Source organism: Haliotis cracherodii, unplaced genomic scaffold (genome assembly GCF_022045235.1).
Source record: "Haliotis cracherodii isolate W230 unplaced genomic scaffold, xgHalCrac1.p SCAF_1, whole genome shotgun sequence".
In the NCBI taxonomy this organism is placed as follows: domain Eukaryota; kingdom Metazoa; phylum Mollusca; class Gastropoda; order Lepetellida; family Haliotidae; genus Haliotis; species Haliotis cracherodii.
This window is the reverse complement of record NW_027266264.1, coordinates 38,724,311-38,747,687: the sequence shown is the minus strand read 5'-3', so window position 1 is coordinate 38,747,687 and position 23,377 is coordinate 38,724,311. Positions and strand designations below refer to the sequence as shown.

At 41.1% G+C, this 23,377-nt stretch overlaps 1 protein-coding gene across 1 annotated transcript in view; it reads right to left on the bottom strand.

The window, feature by feature from the left end:
- Window positions 1-23,377, bottom strand: part of LOC139477634 (elongator complex protein 1-like) — an 80,134-nt gene that overhangs the window by 14,591 nt on the left and 42,166 nt on the right. The window contains exons 19-24 of the mRNA XM_071260032.1: window positions 13,216-13,374; window positions 9,989-10,123; window positions 3,421-3,506; window positions 2,801-2,946; window positions 1,908-2,031; window positions 63-160 (exon numbers count right to left, since the gene is read on the bottom strand). Of these exons, the coding sequence (XP_071116133.1) occupies window positions 63-160; window positions 1,908-2,031; window positions 2,801-2,946; window positions 3,421-3,506; window positions 9,989-10,123; window positions 13,216-13,374 (748 nt within the window). The remainder of the gene's footprint in view (window positions 1-62; window positions 161-1,907; window positions 2,032-2,800; window positions 2,947-3,420; window positions 3,507-9,988; window positions 10,124-13,215; window positions 13,375-23,377) is intronic.

Sequence of the window (23,377 nt, the reverse complement as noted above, 5' to 3'; positions counted from 1 at the left end):
CATAAACAGGCCATAAACAAGAACTGGCAACTTTGTGTGTGAGAAGTAGGTCAGAACCATACCTTGTACTGTGAAGTCCTTGGGGGAAATAGCCTTAGAGCATCCCCATATAACTTGTGCTCCTCTACATAGGACAGACATTCCTGGAACCTATCTTCACCTGCAGGAGAAACCAAGGTGGAAAATGTTTCCAACAAAATATCTGATTTCCACTTATGTTAAGATTTAGAAGGTTCCCTGTAGGGTGATTTTTCGTGTGCTACAGGAGCCAGACTTACCACATCACTGATGGGTCAGGAGGTCCCCTGTAGGAAGACTTGCCACGTGCTACAGGAGCCAGACACACCACATCACTGATGGGTCAGGAGGTCCTCTGTAGGAAGACTTGCCATGTGCTACAGGAGCCAGACTCACCACATCAATGATGGGTCAGGAGATTTCCTGTAGGAAGATTTGCCATGTGCTACAGGAGCCAGACTCACCACATCACTGATGGGTCAGGAGGTCCTCTGTAGGAAGACTTGCCATGTGCTACAGGAGCCAGACTCACCACATCAATGATGGGTTAGGAGGTCCTCTGTAGGAAGACTTGCCATGTGCTACAGGAGCCAGACTCACCACATCACTGATGGGTCAGGAGGTCCTCTGTAGGAAGACTTGCCATGTGCTACAGGAGCCAGACTCACCACATCACTGATGGGTCAGGAGGTCCTCTGTAGGAAGACTTGCCATGTGCTACAGGAGCCAGACTCACCACATCAATGATGGGTCAGGAGGTCCTCTGTAGGAAGACTTGCCATGCGCTACAGGAGCCAGACTCACCACATCACTGATGGGTTAGGAGGTCCTCTGTAGGAAGACTTGCCATGTGCTACAGGAGCCAGACTCACCACACCAATGATGGGTCAGGAGATGTCCTGTAGGAAGACTTGCCATGTGCTACAGGAGCCAGACTCACCACATCACTGATGGGTCAGGAGGTCCTCTGTAGAAAGACTTGCCATGTGCTACAGGAGCCAGACTCACCACATCAATGATGGGTTAGGAGGTCCTCTGTAGGAAGACTTGCCATGTGCTACAGGAGCCAGACTCACCACATCACTGATGGGTCAGGAGGTCCTCTGTAGGAAGACTTGCCATGTGCTACAGGAGCCAGACTCACCACATCAATGATGGGTCAGGAGGTCCTCTGTAGGAAGACTTGCCATGTGCTACAGGAGCCAGACTCACCACATCACTGATGGGTCAGGAAGTCCTCTGTAGGAAGACTTGCAATGTGCTACAGGAGCCAGACTCACCACATCACTGATGGGTCAGGAGGTCCTCTGTAGGAAGACTTGCCATGTGCTACAGGAGCCAGACTCACCACATCAATGATGGGTCAGGAGATTTCCTGTAGGAAGACTTGCCATGTGCTACAGGAGCCAGACTCACCACATCACTGATGGGTCAGGAGGTCCTCTGTAGGAAGACTTGCCATGCGCTACAGGAGCCAGACTCACCACATCACTGATGGGTTAAGAGGTCCTCTGTAGGAAGACTTGCCATGTGCTACAGGAGCCAGACTCACCACACCAATGATGGGTCAGGAGATGTCCTGTAGGAAGACTTGCCATGTGCTACAGGAGCCAGACTCACCACATCACTGATGGGTCAGGAGGTCCTCTGTAGAAAGACTTGCCATGTGCTACAGGAGCCAGACTCACCACATCAATGATGGGTTAGGAGGTCCTCTGTAGGAAGACTTGCCATGTGCTACAGGAGCCAGACTCACCACATCACTGATTGGTCAGGAGGTCCCCTATAGGATGATTCTCTGTGTGCTACATATGCTAGTCTCACCACATACAACACCTGGACATGGGTTAGGAGTTAAATGTAGGATGACTCTCTTGCATTAGACTCACCACAGCCAGCAATGTGATGTAGAGCTTTTCTGAAGCGGCGGAGATGTTGATCGATGGCAAACCTGCGGTAGTTCTCCTCCATTCTACGCAATTTGTTAAGGAATGGGATATACTCCTTTGGGTCCTGAGGTCATCAAAACACAACATAGGTGAGTAAGTCATTGTTATTTAATACTAAAGACAGCAATATTCAGCTATAACACAAGGGAAGTGGGAAATAATTGAGTCTGGACAAGACAATCCAGTAACTAAATCATGAGCAACGACCCATGCCTTGGGGGTATGATGGCATAAAAAAAAAAGTCAAGACACAGATCTGACCATCTGATCCTGGGGACTAATTCTCACCCAGAATCCTAATTGGGTGTAAATAACATAATGTTCAATCCTATTTCTTTATAAAGAGTATCCACACATGTTTATTCAATTCTATCAAATCAAGAACTACATATCAGTAAAAAGTCACATTATTTAAAAATAATCTTTAAATCTAAAGTTCCACTCAGTAGCGCATTAGGCCAAAATTCCTTTCTTGGTCAGTCAAACAGAGTATATATTTTTGTATAATAAAAACTAATGTAATTATATACCAAGACAAAATGGATGTTTCTTTGTTTGTTAAATGTTTTAGTCCACTTATATCACAGAAACCTTTAAATATATGAGTCTGGGCCAGAGTAACTAGTGGTTGATATCATTAACAAGATCCTATGCTGTAGGGGTAAAACAACACAGTCACTAAGCCTTGAATCCCATCCAATTGACTCGCTTCTTACAACAAGTCACTGAGTTCTGAACACCTGTAACTTTGATCCTGATGCGGAGCTGGACAAAATTGTTCAGATATGTCCACACTTAGGAATGGAAAGACTAAAACTGGTAAAGGATTTCACCTTGTGAGATTTCTCTGCGACCATCAACACAAGGTCAAAGTCATAAGATCCAAGGGCCACATCATACAGTTCATTGACATCAACAAGGAAGAGCAGGTACTTGAGTGTCTCCTCGGCTGTCACACTGACTCCCTCCTTTCTTGTCTCTGCAGGGTATTGTATGTATAATGAATAACACAACAACGATGAGCAAGCGAGCGAGTGTTTGTTGTTTAATGCCGCACTCAGCAATATGATAGCGGTTTGTAAATAATCAAGTCAGGGCCAGACAATCCAGTGATTAACATCATAAGCATCAATCCACACAATTGGGATACGATGACATGCATCAACCAAGTCAGTGAGCCTGACCACCCGATCCCAAAAGTCGCCTCTTATGACAACCATAGTTGCCTTTTATGGCAAGCATTTGTTGCTGAAGACCTCTTCTTACCAGGGTGTTCACGGAGTGAGTGAGTGAGTGAGTGAGTGAGTGAGTGAGTGAGTGAGAACATGAAATGAAGTGGTGGCTGGCACCTTCCAACAAAACATTACCATGTCTGCAGTGCTGTTTCATGAGGCAAGACTTGTGAGATCTAATTGCAAAGGTGGCTGTGCCACTGAGTGGAAAAGCCTCTAACCTCGGAGACTCTTCACAAGACTGAGGGCAGCCTCCAGGTCAGGCTTACTCTTCCTCACATAGGAAGTCAGGATCGTCAGCAAATATCTGAAAACAAACATCTGTCATATGCCAGTATTATGTATAACAAACGCTAATAAGTTTGAACCTTAGTCATATGGCCACATCTTCCCGATGCAAGAGAGTTAACTGACTTTAAAAGTCAAGTTTCCACCCTTGCCGAACTAGGCTGGAATTCGTGGGCTCGATCATAGCGCCACCAGTGGCTATTACGAGTTATGTCCTTTCTATGCCTCTCCTATTGACCAATCAGATTCAACCTCTCGTATCACTTGCATTTGCTTCAAACAAAACGGTGGCGCCCAGTCAAGACGATCTGATCGATAATCAAGATCTATATTGTGATAAAACAAGTCTTACATCGCGAAGTGCTTCAAATCACGTGGGCGCCTTGATTAAAAACAGGAAAAGATTTAGAAAATATCTGTTGACAACGAGATAGTGATGCACATGCTTTGCAAATCCTGCTGTCGACCGAAATCTGCATGACACTTTACGAACCGGATACGTTTTCGGTGCGCGATTTTGATTGGACTATGCATAGACTCGTTAGTCCTTGTGCAGTTGTCAGATGGCTTCTCTCACACAGCCAGCAACACACATCAAGTCACTTGTCCCTGTCTAGGCGTGACACACACACACACACACACACACACGTCACTTGTCCCTGTCTAGGTGTGAGAATGCTTCCCTCACACAGCCACACACACACACACACACACATCAAGTCACTTCTCCCTGTCTAGGTGTGTGATTGCTTCACAGTAACACAGCCATATACACATTAAGTCACTTGTCCCTGTCTAGGTGTGTGATTGCTTCACAGTAACACAGCCATACACACACATCAAGTCACTTGTCCCTGTCTAGGCATGACACACACACACAAACACAAGTCACTTGTCCCTGTCGAGGTGTGAGAATGCTTCCCTCACACACACACATCAAGTCACTTCTCCCTGTCTAGGTGTGTGATTGCTTCACAGTAACACAGCCATACACACACATCAAGTCACTTGTCCCTGTCTAGGCATGACACACACACACAAACACAAGTCACTTGTCCCTGTCGAGGTGTGAGAATGCTTCCCTCACACACACACATCAAGTCACTTCTCCCTGTCTAGGTGTGTGATTGCTTCACAGTAACACAGCCATATACCGTATATGACCGTGTATAAGCCAAATTTTGAGGACCAGAAAAAAGATTCTGTAGAAAGGGGTCGGCTTATCCACGGGATACACTTTCATGATAGTAATTTTCAGATCGTGATCTGTCAGAAACATCGCCTGAATGACGGTCCGATAGATTACAACTTCCCGAAAGTTTGGAAGTTGCCACGACTAGAGCCATTATTGTTATAAATTATCAATAAAGTTATTATTATACACCAATGTTGTCATTATTAAAAAAATGTTATGCATGTTACTACTTCCGATAATAAGTTTTCAACTGAATGTTCAAAGTTTATCGTTCTTCGTAAACTTCACAATCTTTACATGTAGCAATATATGTGATTCACAGCTATAATATATAATCCCCAGATAAAATCGCCAATAGCTATTACGTACGTTTGGCAAAGTTCATAAATTGATAGTTACTTACTTACTTATATTGGAGATTTAACCTGCGCTTTCCGACTGCAAGCGTATGTCGCACACGGGCCCGGCCAGGCCATTTAATGTGTTTCCAAAAAGGGAAAAAGTGAGTTTGTGCAAACCAGGAGTGGGGCTTTAGGGGTTGCTTATATAGTAATTTTGAAATTTTGAGATTTGGAAAGAATGCCAAGAGTGGGTGGGGGACGCTGTGTGTGTTGGGTGGTTATTAAATAAGGTAGTTTTGGTTTTAATATTTTATTTGGGGTTTAAATGCGGCTAATTAGTCCTGTTTTTATTAGGTATATGCCTAAGGCTTTGAATTTTTCTAATTTATTTTGTGGATTTAGGATGGATTCTAGTGTAAGTCCGGTTTTAAGATTTAGGGTGGTCTGTAGTGTTGTTCGGTGTGTTTGGTAGTGTGTGCAGTGAATGACTACGTGTTCTGGTGTTTCTTGTTGTTTGCAATGTGGGCAGTTTCCTGTTGTGTGTAGTTTAGCTAATTTACGGTGATTACTTAGTTTGGTATGGCCTGTTTGTAGTTTGGTAATTATTCTGTCGATTTTTGGGGGGATGGGTGTAGTATTTTGGGTTTAATTAGGTTTTTTTTTAGTACTTTCCTGATTTGGCTATTTGAGTTTTGGTATATATTTTGCCATTTTTTGTTGATTTTTTGTTTAGTGACACTTTTGATTTCTGATTTTGAGCTGGGTAAGTTTAAGCTTATTTCTGGGAGTTTAAGGGATAATTTTGCTGCTTTATCTGCCTTTTCATTTCCAAATATTCCTACGTGGGCGGGGATCCAAATGAACTCTATTTGTTTACCTCCCTTAGTTAAGTTGTTTGAGCTATTGAGTATTTGATTTATTAGTTTGGGGCGGTTTTTAGTGTTTTTATTTTTGAGGCCTTGTAGTCCACTGAGGGAGTCGGTTAGGATGAGGATTTTTTGGTGTTTTTTAGATTGCTGATTGTGTAGTGCTGAGGCCATGCCCATTAGTTCGGCCGTGAATATGGATTGGTTGTTTGGGAGTCGGTAAGATTGTGTGTCTTTGGTTGGTTGTGCGATGTGGACTCCGAAACCTGTGTGTTTTGAGATCGGATCTGAGGATCCGTCTGTGTATATGTGACACCAATTTGGCCAATTTTCATGTATGTATGCTAGTGTGGTGGTTTTAGCGATGTTAGGATCGGTCTGTTTATTTAGTGTATCGGCTAGTGTTGTGTCTATTTTTGGTATTTTAAGTTTTGGAGTGAAGATATTGGATGATTTATTGTTTAGTTTAAGATTATTTATTTTGTGTTCATTTAGGTAATTGGTTATTCTTTGGGAAATTGGAGCAAGTAGTGGATGTTTCCGGGCTAGGGCTTGGTTTCTAGGGCTAATATTTTGTTTTTTTAAGTTTTCGATTAGTGGGTTTGATTGGGACGTGGCCCAGAAGTTTAGGGTAAGTTGTTCCCTACGTAGTTTAAGTGGCATTTCTCCTGTTAAGGCCTGGAGTGAGGTGGAGGAGGTGCCATGTTGAGTTCGTGTGATTAGTTTTAGGGCCTGATTGCTTCACATGCAGTAACACAGCCACACACACACATCAAGTCACTTCTCCCTGTCTAGGTGTGTGATTGCTTTGCGATAACACAGCCATACACACACATCAAGTCACTTGTCCCTGTCTAGGTGTGAGAATGCTTCACATGCAGTAACACAGCCACACACACACATCAAGTCACTTCTCCCTGTCTAGATGTGTGATTGCTTGCCAGTAACACAGCCACACACACACATCAAGTCACTTCTCCCTGTCTAGATGTGTGATTGCTTTGCGATAACACAGCCATACACACACATCAAGTCACTTGTCCCTGTCTAGGTGTGAGAATGCTTCACAGTAACACAGCCACACACACACATCAAGTCACTTGTCCATGTCTAGATCTAGATTTGTGATTGCTTCACAGTAACACAGCCATACACACACATCAAGTCACTTGTCCCTGTCTAGATGTGTGATTGCTTCACAGTAACACAGCCATACACACACATCAAGTCACTTGTCCCTGTCTAGATGTGTGATTGCTTCACAGTAACACAGCCATACACACATCAAGTCACTTGTCTTTGTCTAGATGTGTGATTGCTTCACAGTAACACAGCCATACACACATCATGTCACTTGTTGTCTAGGTGTGTGATTGCTTCACAGTAACACAGCCATACACACACATCAAGTCACTTGTCCCTGTCTAGATGTGTGATTGCTTCACAGTAACACAGCCATACACACATCATGTCACTTGTCTTTGTCTAGATGTGTGATTGCTTCACAGTAACACAGCCATACACACATCATGTCACTTGTCTTTGTCTAGATGTGTGATTGCTTCACAGTAACACAGCCATACACACATCATGTCACTTGTTGTGGTCTAGGTGTGTGATTGCTTCACAGTAACACAGCCATACACACATCATGTCACTTGTCTTTGTCTAGATGTGTTTGCTTCGCAGTAACACAGCCACACTCACAGTCATACACACAGTGAATCAAGTCACTTGTCCCTGTCTAGTCTGCTTCTCTCACACAGTCACATACAGTGAATCAAGTCACTTGTCCCTGTCTAGTCTGCTTCTCTCACACAGTCACATACAGTGAATCAAGTCACTTGTCCCTGTCTAGTCTGCTTCTCTCACACAGTCACATACAGTGAATCAAGTCACTTGTCCCTGTCTAGTCTGCTTCTCTCACACAGTCACATACAGTGAATCAAGTCACTTGTCCCTGTCTAGTCTGCTTCTCTCACACAGTCACATACAGTGAATCAAGTCACTTGTCCCTGTCTAGACTGCTTCTCTCACACAGTCACATACAGTGAATCAAGTCACTTGTCCCTGTCTAGTCTGCTTCTCTCACACAGTCACATACAGTGAATCAAGTCACTTGTCCCTGTCTAGACTGCTTCTCTCACACAGTCACATACAGTGAATCAAGTCACTTGTCCCTGTCTAGTCTGCTTCTCTCACACAGTCACATACAGTGAATCAAGTCACTTGTCCCTGTCTAGTCTGCTTCTCTCACACAGTCACATACAGTGAATCAAGTCACTTGTCCCTGTCTAGTCTGCTTCTCTCACACAGTCACATACAGTGAATCAAGTCACTTGTCCCTGTCTAGACTGCTTCTCTCACACAGTCACATACAGTGAATCAAGTCACTTGTCCCTGTCTAGTCTGCTTCTCTCACACAGTCACATACAGTGAATCAAGTCACTTGTCCCTGTCTAGTCTGCTTCTCTCACACAGTCACATACAGTGAATCAAGTCACTTGTCCCTGTCTAGTCTGCTTCTCTCACACAGTCACATACAGTGAATCAAGTCACTTGTCCCTGTCTAGACTGCTTCTCTCACACAGTCACATACAGTGAATCAAGTCACTTGTCCCTGTCTAGACTGCTTCTCTCACACAGTCACATACAGTGAATCAAGTCACTTGTCCCTGTCTAGACTGCTTCTCTCACACAGTCACATACAGTGAATCAAGTCACTTGTCCCTGTCTAGTCTGCTTCTCTCACACAGTCACATACAGTGAATCAAGTCACTTGTCCCTGTCTAGTCTGCTTCTCTCACACAGTCACATACAGTGAATCAAGTCACTTGTCCCTGTCTAGTCTGCTTCTCTCACACAGTCACATACAGTGAATCAAGTCACTTGTCCCTGTCTTGTCTGCTTCTCTCACACAGTCACATACAGTGAATCAAGTCACTTGTCCCTGTCTAGTCTGCTTCTCTCACACAGTCACATACAGTGAATCAAGTCACTTGTCCCTGTCTAGTCTGCTTCTCTCACACAGTCACATACAGTGAATCAAGTCACTTGTCCCTGTGTAGTCTGCTTCTCTCACACAGTCACATACAGTGAATCAAGTCACTTGTCCCTGTCTAGTCTGCTTCTCTCACACAGTCACATACAGTGAATCAAGTCACTTGTCCCTGTCTAGTCTGCTTCTCTCACACAGTCACATACAGTGAATCAAGTCACTTGTCCCTGTCTAGTCTGCTTCTCTCACACAGTCACATACAGTGAATCAAGTCACTTGTCCCTGTCTAGTCTGCTTCTCTCACACAGTCACATACAGTGAATCAAGTCACTTGTCCCTGTCTAGTCTGCTTCTCTCACACAGTCACATACAGTGAATCAAGTCACTTGTCCCTGTCTAGTCTGCTTCTCTCACACAGTCACATACAGTGAATCAAGTCACTTGTCCCTGTCTAGACTGCTTCTCTCACACAGTCACATACAGTGAATCAAGTCACTTGTCCCTGTCTAGTCTGCTTCTCTCACACAGTCACATACAGTGAATCAAGTCACTTGTCCCTGTCTAGACTGCTTCTCTCACACAGTCACATACAGTGAATCAAGTCACTTGTCCCTGTCTAGACTGCTTCTCTCACACAGTCACATACAGTGAATCAAGTCACTTGTCCCTGTCTAGTCTGCTTCTCTCACACAGTCACATACAGTGAATCAAGTCACTTGTCCCTGTCTAGACTGCTTCTCTCACACAGTCACATACAGTGAATCAAGTCACTTGTCCCTGTCTAGTCTGCTTCTCTCACACAGTCACATACAGTGAATCAAGTCACTTGTCCCTGTCTAGACTGCTTCTCTCACACAGTCACATACAGTGAATCAAGTCACTTGTCCCTGTCTAGTCTGCTTCTCTCACACAGTCACATACAGTGAATCAAGTCACTTGTCCCTGTCTAGACTGCTTCTCTCACACAGTCACATACAGTGAATCAAGTCACTTGTCCCTGTCTAGTCTGCTTCTCTCACACAGTCACATACAGTGAATCAAGTCACTTGTCCCTGTCTAGACTGCTTCTCTCACACAGTCACACAGAGTGAATCAACTCACTTGTCCCTGTCTAGGTGTGAGACTGCTTCTCTCACACAGTCACACACTCTGTCCACCTTGGATGTTCCCTGGCTGTGTGGCTGTGAGTGTCTGTTGTATGCCGCAGTGTACATGGTCACTGTCACATCTTCCTCTCTGCGAAATAAAAGTAACTTTAGTGTGGAACTCAAGATTAACTTGAGGCTGGCTGACTTGGATACTGCCATTCGTGCTTCACCTTGCAGACTAGACTTGGATCCAGGTTTGCAGACTAGACATCAATTCAGGTAATCAGACTAGACTTGGATAAAGGTATGCAGACTAGACTAGAATAAAGGTATGCAGACTAGACTAGGATAAAGGTATGCAGACAAGACTTGGATAACGGTATGCAGACTAGACTAGGATAAAGGTATGCAGACTAGACTTGGATAAATGTATGCAGACAAGACTTGGATAAAGGTATGCAGACTAGACTTGGATAAAGGTATGCAGACTAGACTTGGATAAAGGTATGCAGACTAGACTACAATTCAGGTAATCAGACTAGACTAGGATCTGGGTAATCAGACTAGACTTGGATAAAGGTATGCAGACTAGACAACAATAAAGATATGCAGACAAGACTTGGATAAAGGTATGCAGACTAGACTAGGATACAGGTAAGCAGACGAGACTTGGATAAAGGTATACAGACTAGACTAGGATTCAGGTATGCAGACTAGATTTGGATAAAAGTATGCAGACAAGACTTGGATAAAGGTATACAGACTAGACTTGGATAAAGGTATGCAGACTAGACTTGGATAAAGGTATACAGACTAGACTAGGATTCAGGTATGCAGACTAGATTTGGATAAAAGTATGCAGACAAGACTTGGATAAAGGTATGCAGACTAGACTTGGATATAGGTATGCAGACTAGACTTGGATATAGGTATGCAGACTAGACTTGGATAAAGGTATACAGACTGAACTTGGATAAAGGTATACAGACTAGACTTGGATAAAGGTATGCAGACAAGACTTGGATAAAGGTATGCAGACTAGACTAGGATAAAGGTATGCAGACAAGACTTGGATAACGGTATGCAGACTAGACTAGGATAAAGGTATACAGACTTGACTAGGATAAAGGTATGCAGACTAGAATTGGATAAAGGTATGCAGACTAGACTTGGATAAAGGTATGCAGACTAGACTTGGATAAAGGTATACAGACTAGACTAGGATTCAGGTATGCAGACTAGATTTGGATAAAAGTATGCAGACAAGACTTGGATAAAGGTATGCAGACTAGACTTGGATAAAGGTATGCAGACTAGACTTGGATATAGGTATGCAGACAAGACTTGGATAAAGGTATGCAGACTAGACTTGGATAAAGGTATGCAGACAAGACTAGGATACAGGTATGCAGACTAGACTAGGATAAAGGTATGCAGACAAAACTTGGATGAAGGTATCCAGTCTAGACTTGGATAAAGGTATGCAGACGAAACATGGATAAAGGTATGGAGACTAGACTTGGATAAAGGTATACAGACTAAACTTGGATAAAGGTATGCAGACAAGACTAGGATAAAGGTATGCAGACTAGACTTGGATAAAGGTATGCAGACTAGACTTGGATAAAGGTATGCAGACAAGACTTGGATAAAGGTATGCAGACTAGACTAGGATAAAGGTATGCAGACTAGACTTGGATAAAGGTATGCAGACTATAGTAGGATAAATGTATGCAGACTAGACTTGGATATAGGTATGTAGACAAGACTTGGATAATGGTATGCAGACTAGACTTGGATAAAGGTATGCAGACAAGACTAGGATTCAGGTATACAGACTTGACTAGGATAAAGGTATGCAGACTAGACTTGGATAAAGGTATGCAGACTTAACAAGGATAAAGGTATGCAGACTAGACTTGGATGAAGGTATGCCGACTAGACTAGGATTCAGGTATGCAGACTAGATTTGGATAAAAGTATACAGACTATACTAGGATACAGGTATGCAGACAAAACTTGGATGAAGGTATGCAGACTAGACTTGGATAAAGGTATGCAGACAAGACTTGGATAAAGGTATCCAGTCTAGACTTGGATAAAGGTATGCAGACAAAACATGGATAAAGGTATGGAGACTAGACTTGGATAAAGGTATACAGACTAGACTTGGATAAAGGTATGCAGACTAGACTTGGATAAAGGTATACAGACTAGACTAGGATTTAGGTATGCAGACTAGATTTGGATAAAAGTATGCAGACAAGACTTGGATAAAGGTATACAGACTAAACTTGGATAAAGGTATGCAGACTAGACTAGGATAAAGGTATGCAGACTAGACTTGGATATAGGTATGCAGACAAGACTTGGATAATGGTATGCAGACTAGACTTGGATAAATGTATGCAGAAAAGACTTGGATAACGGTATGCAGACAAGACTTGGATAAATGTATGCAGACAAGACTTGGATAAAGGTATGCAGACTAGACTTGGATAAATGTATGCAGACAAGACTTGGATAAAGGTATGCAGACAAGACTAGGATAAAGGTATGCAGACAAGACTTGGATAAAGGTATGCAGACAAGACTAGGATACAGGTATGCAGACTAGACTTGGATATAGGTATGCAGACTGGACTAGGATAAAGGTATGCAGACTAGACTTGGATAAAGGTATGCAGAGAAGACTTGGATAAAGGTATGCAGACTAGACTAGGATAAAGGTATGCAGACTAAACTTGGATAAAGGTATGCAGACTAGACTAGGATAAAGGTATGCAGACTGGACTAGGATAAAGGTATGCAGACTAGACTTGGATAAAGGTATGCAGACAAGACTTGGATAAATGTATGCAGACTATACTAGGATAAAGGTATGCAGACTGGACTAGGATAAAGGTATGCAGACTAGACTTGGATAAAGGTATGCAGACAAGACTTGGATAAAGGTATGCAGACTAGACTAGGATAAAGGTATACAGACTAGACTTAGATAAAGGTATGCAGACTAGACTTGGATATAGGTATGCAGACTAGACTAGGATTCAGGTATTGAGGAAAGACTTAGCCATGGATTCACAGAAAGAAACTACAAGAAAATCATGGAAGTATATTAAAGTACAGATATCAGTTTCCACAAACGAGACTGCAAAGATAAAGGAAGTAAGTGAAAGCAGAACTTAGGTCAAATTCATGTCAGGATTGACTGAAGATGTATGAACAGTATGAACTGACTGCAGGTCCGTGAGGAAGAGGTTCAGATGGTTGACTGCCTCCACTTGAGATATGAACTGCTGGATGTGGTCACAGAACATCTGGGGGTCATGGTCATACATCAGGTTCATGTTGATCCGATGTTTCCTCATAGCCAGGAATGCTTCCTTGTACTGCTGCCTGGTCAACAACAGAGACTTACATTCCAGGCAAATTCGAGCCAATGAAAAACAATACTATTATAATATACAATGGTTTTCATAATTCAAAAAGATCCCTACAAAACATTGTTTTTTTTTACCCCTACCAAACCATGTTCTTTCTTTATGATTAAATTTAATGGAATAAAGTTAGTGCCACAGCACTGTAGCTAAACCTAACATAGTCAAGAGTTTCAATTGCTTTTCAAAATTTATCTGCTTAAATACTGAGGAGAGAACTGTCACCAAATTTGAAACAAGAAAATAAATTTCCACATTTCTAAATCTGCAAGAATGAATGCAGTATTTTGTATAACATTGTTGCAATATGGAACAGTTAAAACTACTTTACACAAAGTTTACATCTTCCATGGAGAATAGTTTTTCTATTGCCATACAAAAAAAGACTGAAAAAGCCATCCAATGTTCCCGAACAATTGGTTGGTTGGTTGGTTTGTTGTTTTACGCCGCACTCAGCAATATTCCAGCTATATGACAGCGGTCTGTGTAAATCTAGTGACAATCTAGTGATTAATATCATGAGCATCGATCCACGCAATAGGGATCGATGACATGCATCAACCAAGTCAGCGAGCCAGACCACCTGATCCCGTTAGTCGCCTTTTAAGACAAGCAGAGTCACCTTTTACGTCAAGCTTGGGTTGCTGAAGACCTATTCTACCCCGGGATCTTCACGGGTTCCAAACAAGGTATAAATTGTTTGTCCAAACAGAACCGGCACACATATCAAGTGATAAGCCAGTCCACTCGTCTCTCAATTGTTTTGAAAAATATTTGGAGCCACTCCTGTAATGCAGGGAAAGTATTATTTCTTCCTGAATTTTATCTCATGATTGGAGGAGGGTCATACTTTAAGTGTTCACTGATTCATCCAAGCATTGTGTGTGGGTGCTCAAAGTAACGTGAGGTGAGATCCTTTGCATGCCAGCAGCTACTGCAAACTGTATGCTGATGGAGAAAGGGACAGAACCCTCAAGTGCTTGGTATATCTGTCAAGGCTTTTACCTCATATAAGTCTCATAATTTGTATTGAGATCCAATAGCATCAAGAATGCTGGGGTAATGAGTGGAGAGAATAATCATACTTCTGAGCTTGATGGACAAAAATGGATACGTTGTTTAGACGCACCATACATGTCACATCCTGTCAACACTATTCCAAGAGGGGGAAGCTAGGGTGGTAGTTTTCTGAGGTTGCACTAACGGTGTTGTTTGGGGTTGGCTATCTGCTGTACGACCACCAACAGATCAAAACTACAGATGCCCTTCACATCTTCAACTGTCAGGTCCTTCAGGTTGAGGCTGGCAATCACAGTGTCAGATCTCCAAAAGCAGTCGATAATGGCAGCAATAGTAGTAGTATAGGTAATGGGGGTTCTGGCTCACTTCCACTGGAGCCGGATTTATTACCTATACTGCTACTACAGGTAGCATTTTTTATGTGTAAATGACTATGCGATTCAACGATAGTCATGAGACTCAGCTAAATTGACTCCAGCTCATCACCACCTGGAGTCTATGATATAATTTCTTATAGGTAATGGGGGTTCTGGCTTACTTCCACTGGAGCTGGATTCATATACCTATACTGCTACTACAGATGGAATTTTTTATGCCAAAATGATTATGCGATTCAACGATAGTCAGCTAAATTGGCTCTAGCTCACCAATACCTGGGGCCAATCATTGCTTTAGATGAGCCTAAATGGTAATAAAAATATTCTTCATTATTTTTATCGATAAAGCGATATTCAACATTTTTATTAAGTTCTTCGTTCATTTTACTAGGAGACCAGACTATATAACTACACTCTTTTTGTAAATTGATAAGAAACAATTGATAACCGTATTTGGTTGGTTTGACATCACTGATATAATAAAAACCTTGTGGTAATTCTCTCCATTTAATAGTTTTTTCCATTATTATATATTTATGTAAGCATTTGTCTAAATGTGATCAAACGATAGTAAGCAATTTATTTTTAATCTCCAACCAGTTCTTTGGTTTTTGCACGGAATAATTGACGTGCTTGTTGCCTCTCCTGTTCTATGAACTTTTTTTTCTCATCTTCGCTAATACCACTGGTCTTATGAGATTTTGATCGAATCTCCTGCTTCATTTCATTGTATTTGGTGAGTTCCGACAGCACGAAACGAAACTCATCCTCGGATATCTTACAATCGGCCATTGCTGTCGAAATATGATCCTCAATGCTGTTCAACTTTGCTTCGGTGAGTATTCGAATACTATCGTGTTTTAATGCTTTCTTTTGCAACCTACGAGAAATGAATTTTATCGCTATTCCTGCCAGTCCCGAGACTCCGGCGGTTATTTCCATGCCGAGCACGATAGGCGCGGCGATTATAGTTGATAGTAAACCGACACCGGCTACACCGAGTCCCATGCCAGCTACTACAAGAGAGGTGTCAACTCCGTCCAGAGCATTCACGGCTCTGCGATACTTTTTATACAATCCAAGTCTAAACTCTCTATCCTTCTCTATTCGATGTTTTATGTCGCTTATTTGATGTAATCGAAATCCATCAACAGTTTCCATCTTTTCAATTGCTTCATCGAGCGCTGGATATAAACTCATAGTGTATATTACGAATATATAATAGTCTTTAATTGGTCTTGCTTAAATGTTTTGAGAGTATACATCAACCATATCAAATGTATATTATACGGCAAGAATATCTTAGAAAGAGAAATTCTGTCACTTTTAATAATTTGAACCCCCTCGAGGGTTGCAACGGGTGATGCTCCGACATGAATAATACTGCAACGTTGACGCTCGTGTTTCTTGAGCCATTTAATCGATAGACCTGGTAATATTTCGAAGGCATCTACCGGTGCATCTCCGAACAAGACTTCAATAATAAGCGTAGAAATATTAGGTATTGCACTCAAGTTAACTTTAATATCATCGAATTCAGCAATCAAATTTAAACTAACATTTTGGATTGCCGGACGACTATACAACATATGACCTGGTTTTTCTGGCAGGGGAGAGACTAACACACTTTTTCGTTTTGACGGGATATAGGCCGCGAGTATGATACCACTATTTATTATCTTAGTTAAATTATGTCCCTTACCCATCATCATATGATGATATATCGATACTGGGACGACGTTCGATGCGCAAAAACAGTTTGTCGCAAACATAGAGGATGCCATTAATTCACCAGTTGACATAACATCGTCTATAAAGCGTTTTCAAGATGCATTACAGTACGCTCAATCTAAAGTGGACTTTGTTTATGCACCGGGACTATACATGTCTCCGAGTAATATGGAACTTAAGATCGGTCAAGTGATAGGCTATAATAATAAAATTGTTATCACTACCGATCAACAAAAAACAGGTATAAATTCAGATATGAACGTCGAAATTAATAACGCAAACAATCACGGGCGAAAAGGGAATAGTCAAGCCACAAACACCACATGTTTCACAAACATCTACTGATGCACAAGTGTCACCGCATATTGCGGCTAAAAATCAACAACATATCGATGAAAAAACAGCGCTTGTAGTGGGTGGAGTCTCGGTTGGTTTACTAATGATTTGGTTAGCGAACTGATTTGGTTAAATAGTTCTTAGCGAATACGTACAACAGCCCTGCAATTGCTACGATCAACCCCCATAAGTTTTGACTAAGCCAAGTGGTGGTCTTAGCTAATAAATTCAATAGCCAGGAAACAACACTCCCTATTATACCGGGAAGTGCAGCCGCGGCTTTCTCAGCTAGCTTTCCCAGTGCTGAACCTAATGCTTTTAAATGCTTTTTTATCCACTCTTTAATACCATTTTTATCACTAGGAGGTGATCCGCCTCCCCCCTTACCACCTGTGCCACCTGTTAACGCGAGAGTCAAAGTCGATATAATAAATCCCAACGCGGTTAAAATACTGGCAATTGTTATTCCCTGTTCTCTGAACAATGTTTTAATTTTATCGGCCAGTGTAGTATCATCGTTGAGGACTTGATCGATAGTTTCTCGAATACGACTGATTTGCGAACGAAGTGCCTTTCCATTACTGGAAGCTGCTTCGAGGCGGGCCGATCTTTCCTCTTCTAGGTTACGCAATCTTTCCGCTATGCGGCGTCTACTGAACTCATCGCCCGCCTGTTCGAGTTTTGTTTTCTTGTAAGCTATATGCTTGTCGATTTCGGATAGCTTGGCTGTATTATTGATGAGTTCTCCCTGCATTGTTCGCATTGCCTTGCCAAGACCTCGTAATTCCCTAATACTGAACTCTGAATGTGGTACCTGTAACGTGGAATTATCATAATAGGTATCTAAGATTTCTCCGTCGAGGCTGCTTCCAACTCATCTGTATTAACGAGTTCATCACGCACGGTTTGAAGAGCCTTAGTAGTCTTCGCGGAAAGTTTTGGTCGTAGGTAGTAGTCCACAAAACCTAATTCATCACGAACAATGCCGATGCCGTGTTTAGCAGCTATCGTAGACAAGGCAAGGGGCTTACGAGTACGAGAATGCATAAGATCAATATCCGGAACGCCACGCAGTCGCAATATTCCTTTACTATCTATCTCAAACTTTGAATATTCACGAACAATAGGACTATCATATTTAAAGGAATCTAAATAATCATTGACGGTTGATTGTAAAATTTCAGCGTTAAGATTCGTGCCACCAAAGTTGGTTTCATCAGTATCTTCGATTGGATTCTGGTTATCAAAGTCATCAAAGGTACTTAGATCTAAGTCATTATGTTCAAAATTAGCCATTTTTATATTAAACATAGGGTACATGTTTTCAATATAACAATGTCTTCGCAATACGGACGCAAGTTAAACCCACAACGTAGACTTCGAGATCCATTAGGGGTCAAGGCAATTCGTCAGTCTGTTACTATAACTAATAACCCTAGTACCATCGATCAGAATCAAACGCTTCTGGTTCGCTTTCCTAATCTCGGCGCACACGATGTGTTAGTTCCCGGAACTGTCCGACTAGCATTTATGATTAGTTTGACTTCTACTGATGTTAACAGAGAGCCCGTTCAGAACATAGGTTGTGCTATCGTTAAGAAAATCGCTATTAAAATTAGCGGTAATGAGGTTTTGAGTATCGACGATAGCGATGTATACTATTGTTACATGGATCTCTGGAGAACGGATAAAGAGCGGGAAAACTTACAGTACCAAGGTATTTGTAATAAGAACACATTGAGACTGCGCGTAGGTGCTGAAAATGGTGTTGATACCAACGAAAAAGATAAGGCCGTTTCCGACGCATTAGGTAACCGATTCTTTGTTCCCCTAGACTTTGAATTACTAGATTCCCACATGCCTTTTTATCATGCATCCTTAGGTGATAGGTTAGAATACGAACTCACTTTTAACGACTACGGTAGAGTAATCAGAACCGGTGGTGAAGATGCTAGCTATTCCATTGACAATATCTCGCTCGAGTACGATATGATAACGGATCCCGAATTAGCCAGACAAATTCATAACCATTATTCGGGAAGTTTAGCCATTTTGTACGATCGCATGCTGCGACACCGAAAGATCATGAGGGACAGAAAAGATACGATGTGGAATATCAATCTAAACGTCCCCACGAGGTCGTTGAAGGGTATTTTAATGTTGTTCGAGGACCCCTCCGATGCATTTAAAAGAAATACCGAGAAGTTCTACAATCCCAAGATTACAAAAGTAGAATTGACTATCGAGGGCGTTCCTAATCAACTATATAGCCAAGGAATGCTAGCGTATCACCAGTGGGATGAGATTAAAAAACTTCCTTCTATAAAACGTTCTCCGGAAGTTAACGCGGTCGTGAAAGATCTGTCTCTCGGGAGTGTATCGATGGGTGAATACCTCACCACGAGGTACGCGCTATGGCTAGACATGCGAACAACGGACGATGACCAACTACACGGCAGTGGGAGGAGAATAGAAAATGCTAGCGAGGGTGCCACCATACAGATAACAAAGCTTCAGGAATCGGCTGGTAAATTAAACATATATTTGTACGTGATTATGGATGCGCAACTTAATATACAGAATGGGAGATTCGTGCAAGCAATCTATTGATAATCTTTTACCTAAAGATCCGCACTGCGCTATCATATGCGGGCAAATGGGCTGCGGAAAAACAGCTTTTATTCTAGATATTTTACAAAGTCATTATCGGGACGTTTTCGATCATATTATTATTCTGTGTCCGACTGTAAGCGTTAATAAAACATACTTATCGAGAGATTGGGTAATGAATGACGACGGGGTACACAGAGTCGATCCGGGCGATCGTTTACAAGACTGTCTCCGAGTATGTCACGAAAGATACAAAGGAGAATCAACCCTTTTCGTAATAGATGACTGCAGCGCGAGTAAAGAACTAACAAAAAAGAAAGATATGCTTTCGTATTTAGCATTCTCTGGTCAGCATACTCAACATAGCGTTTGGGTACTTACTCAAAAATACAACTCTGTCCTGAAAGATCTCAGGGAGCAGACCAAATGGGTAGCGCTGTTTCATTGCAAAGATCGAGATTCACTCGAGGAATGTTTACGCGAAAATGACGTCATTTATACCAAGGGTGAACGAGATAAAGTCAGAAAATTGTTATCGGCAACGAAGCACTATAAACTCGTATTAAAAACCGATCAACCAGCTGCTTATGCAATTGCTTAGCAAAATGTAGCAAAAATGTGGCAAAATTATAGCAAAATTATAGCAAAAATATAGTAAAATTATAGCAAATATAGCAAAATTATAGTAAAATTATAGCAAAATGTAGCAAATTGAACATTAGCGGTTAATATGACATAAAATGTGGTTCGAAATCATCATTCTTTCGCAACAGTTCATTATTACGGGTTGTATTGGATATGTCATGTTATATTATGTTAGACTTAAATATCTCCTTAGGTATTACATTATGGAATGCGACGAACTCATCGAACAAATGCTCAAAGAATCTGATGTAGATCAACATACACATCAAAATGTAGATAAATCTTTAGATAAACATAGAGAAAGACTCACCGCTTTGGTAGCCGGTGGAAAATGTTCCCAATATTTTGGGGAAAATTATACCATCGAAAAAATTGATAACATGACCGACGAAGAGATTAAAAAACTGTACGCGCGTTACGAGTCTAGACTGGGAGCTACCATGACTAAAACGATAGGGTCGTCTATATTACAACTATACACAGTCGTAGCTAGTACGTTTCTCCCCATCCCGGCAGAACATCGCATGTATTTATGCGAATCTCTAGAGAAAGACCCATTCATCGAACACGCTATAAGCTCAGTGAGCTGTGAGTTTTATCATAGATTCGGAATGTTCTTAGCTCCGTTCACCACAGCTTTAATAACGGCTAGGTATTGTCAATTTAAACATACATGCCCACTTAATAATAATGGAGACTCAACAGGTGACACCACAACAGATTGTGAACACGCAACCACAAGTGAACGAGGAACAACAAGTGAATGAGGAACCACCACATGTGAATGAGAATGTGAATGCACCACATGTGAATACACAAAAACAACCCAGAGTTACTAAGAACCCCCCAAAAATAGCTGCAGAAAGACAGGGAGGGCTGGCGCGCAAAGCAATATTAATAAATAATTCAAATATTAATCCGATTAAAACATGGGCACTAGTAGGAGTTGCAAGTATAGCGGCTGTATGGTTCTTTTATAAGACCGGAGAAGAGAAAACATCACCCCCACCGCAACAACAAGTTCAATTAGAGGTTAGCCCTCATATAATGCTATAAGAAGCATGACTACTCCAGTTACAGACGGTGAAATGTTGGTAAACGCGACGTATCATTCAGCGGTGGTCACCGGCTTGGCCATTGGCTATGCCCGTATGGCTAAAATGATTACTAAAGCCACACCTCCCAAGCTAGATTTTAATGGATTTGATATAGGTATGATGGTTCTGGATATTGGATTAGCAATGGCAACGAAGGATATGCTCATCAAACAAGGACTTATCCCGAAAGACATAATGAAGTAATTAAACATTTGAATATTTTATATTCATATACTATGGCAACAATTGCGATGATGGTCGGTGGAGCTGTTGTTAATGCTCTAGCTTTTTCGGGGAGTAATTATTTATTTTCCAGTATGAGGGAATCAAACGCTAAAGAAGTTGAAGAGAAGCGTAAACGACATAACGAAGCTTTAGAACAATACCAAGCAGCTCAGTTACAATATACGCAGCAGAGAATGAAGAGATTAGACTTTATTCATGAACAACTGATTAAGGAAGGACATTCAATTCAAACGTTTAACCTTTAGCCTGCTGAATTATTTTCACACTTCTTACCCCTGCCTGCTGGATTAATTTTAGCATAAGGCGCTCTAAAGAGGGTGGGTGATTTCAAACAGTCAGTGCCTCATTAAACAAGGGCCAATTGAAGAAATATTTTGCACATTTATTCCTGATAGAAAACTACACAATTCTATATAAAAATATCCTGGTGTTTTCAATCATACCAAGGTTAAGACCAAAGCGAACACAAAATTTGTTAATTTTCTTGAACTTACCTGAATTGCGTTATTGAAGGTGGTTTGCATTTCATGCTAGGAACCCTCTAATATCGTAACATTTTTGCAAATTGATTTCAATAATCATATCTCCGATATCATAATTTTAATTGAGTAAAAATTCGGGATTTATAATCGGCATATATCAGCGCGATGGTAAATTATGAACCATTTCAGTGAATTTATTATCTAAACGTTAAACAGAAAAATAACTTAATTTTCGAGGTCATCATGTCGGTTGCAGAAATACGAATATTCGGGTTAATCTGACGTGTCATGTTATAAAATTTGCAGGAAACATTAAATGACTTATAAATATTCACTAATCCTAATTTCAAGCGTTTTGGTTGAATATTTACGATATACAAAAATATACAACCCGTGTCATGATGCTAGTAGACGTCCTAAAATCAAACATGGCGCGCTTCGCCCGACCTCCGCATAACTTATTGCTATTTTAATATCAACAAAGTTTACATTGCCTTTATAAATATAACTTGGCGAAAGTTGACGATCTTCTCAATCGAAGAATGTTTTATTCGTCATATTCCAATAAATATGACGAGAGAAAAATGAAAATAAAGATCGTGAATTCTGACAGCACTATTTCAATTAGTGCAAAGGTCACCGGATGTGATGTCACAGACAGGGTTAGTCTGCTGATAAGCTTTCGAAACAAAACAATTACAGTAAATTTTGAAATAGTTCGCCTATCACATACAGCAAAAATATAAGTCGATACACAGTATCAGTAATCACCACTAACATGAAATATAAATGTGACTTTGACGATATAATTCGCGTATTAGTTAATCCGTTTTACCTTGCATGCTCCCGTGACCCGGAAACGGTAGACGATAAATCAACATGCCACATGCAAGTTTCTCGGTATCTTTTATTTGAACTTCTGTTGATATCTAAGAATCACCATTCAATGTTGTGAATATAAATGGGACATGATTCATATTTCTGCGATGTACATGCTGATAAGTTTCACTACAACAAGTGTATCCCACGTAATACGTCTATGGATATCGTCGATCAGCAAGATCACCCTCAACAACAGGTGCGCGAAAATGGGCTTGACAAAACGTGTTTCAAAATAACATCCCCGCGTTGCTGAAAATGATAGGGTATATATAAGCAATAAAATTCTACGTACATATTTTCGGTGTTAGTTCCACATTACATTTAGGATAGTTTTCCTTTCGGGAATACATTCATAGATTCTAGCATGATTTTAGAACAGTTTCACGAAGGATTTCTAAATTTATTCCCAAAAAATGAAGACCACCATGATTGCGCATTGATGATAGATTTGTAATTGTTTAATTATTTACAGCTTTTTACAGGTTTTAAAATTTTAAGTTATATTTAATAGTTATTTTTCCCACAATGATGGTGTG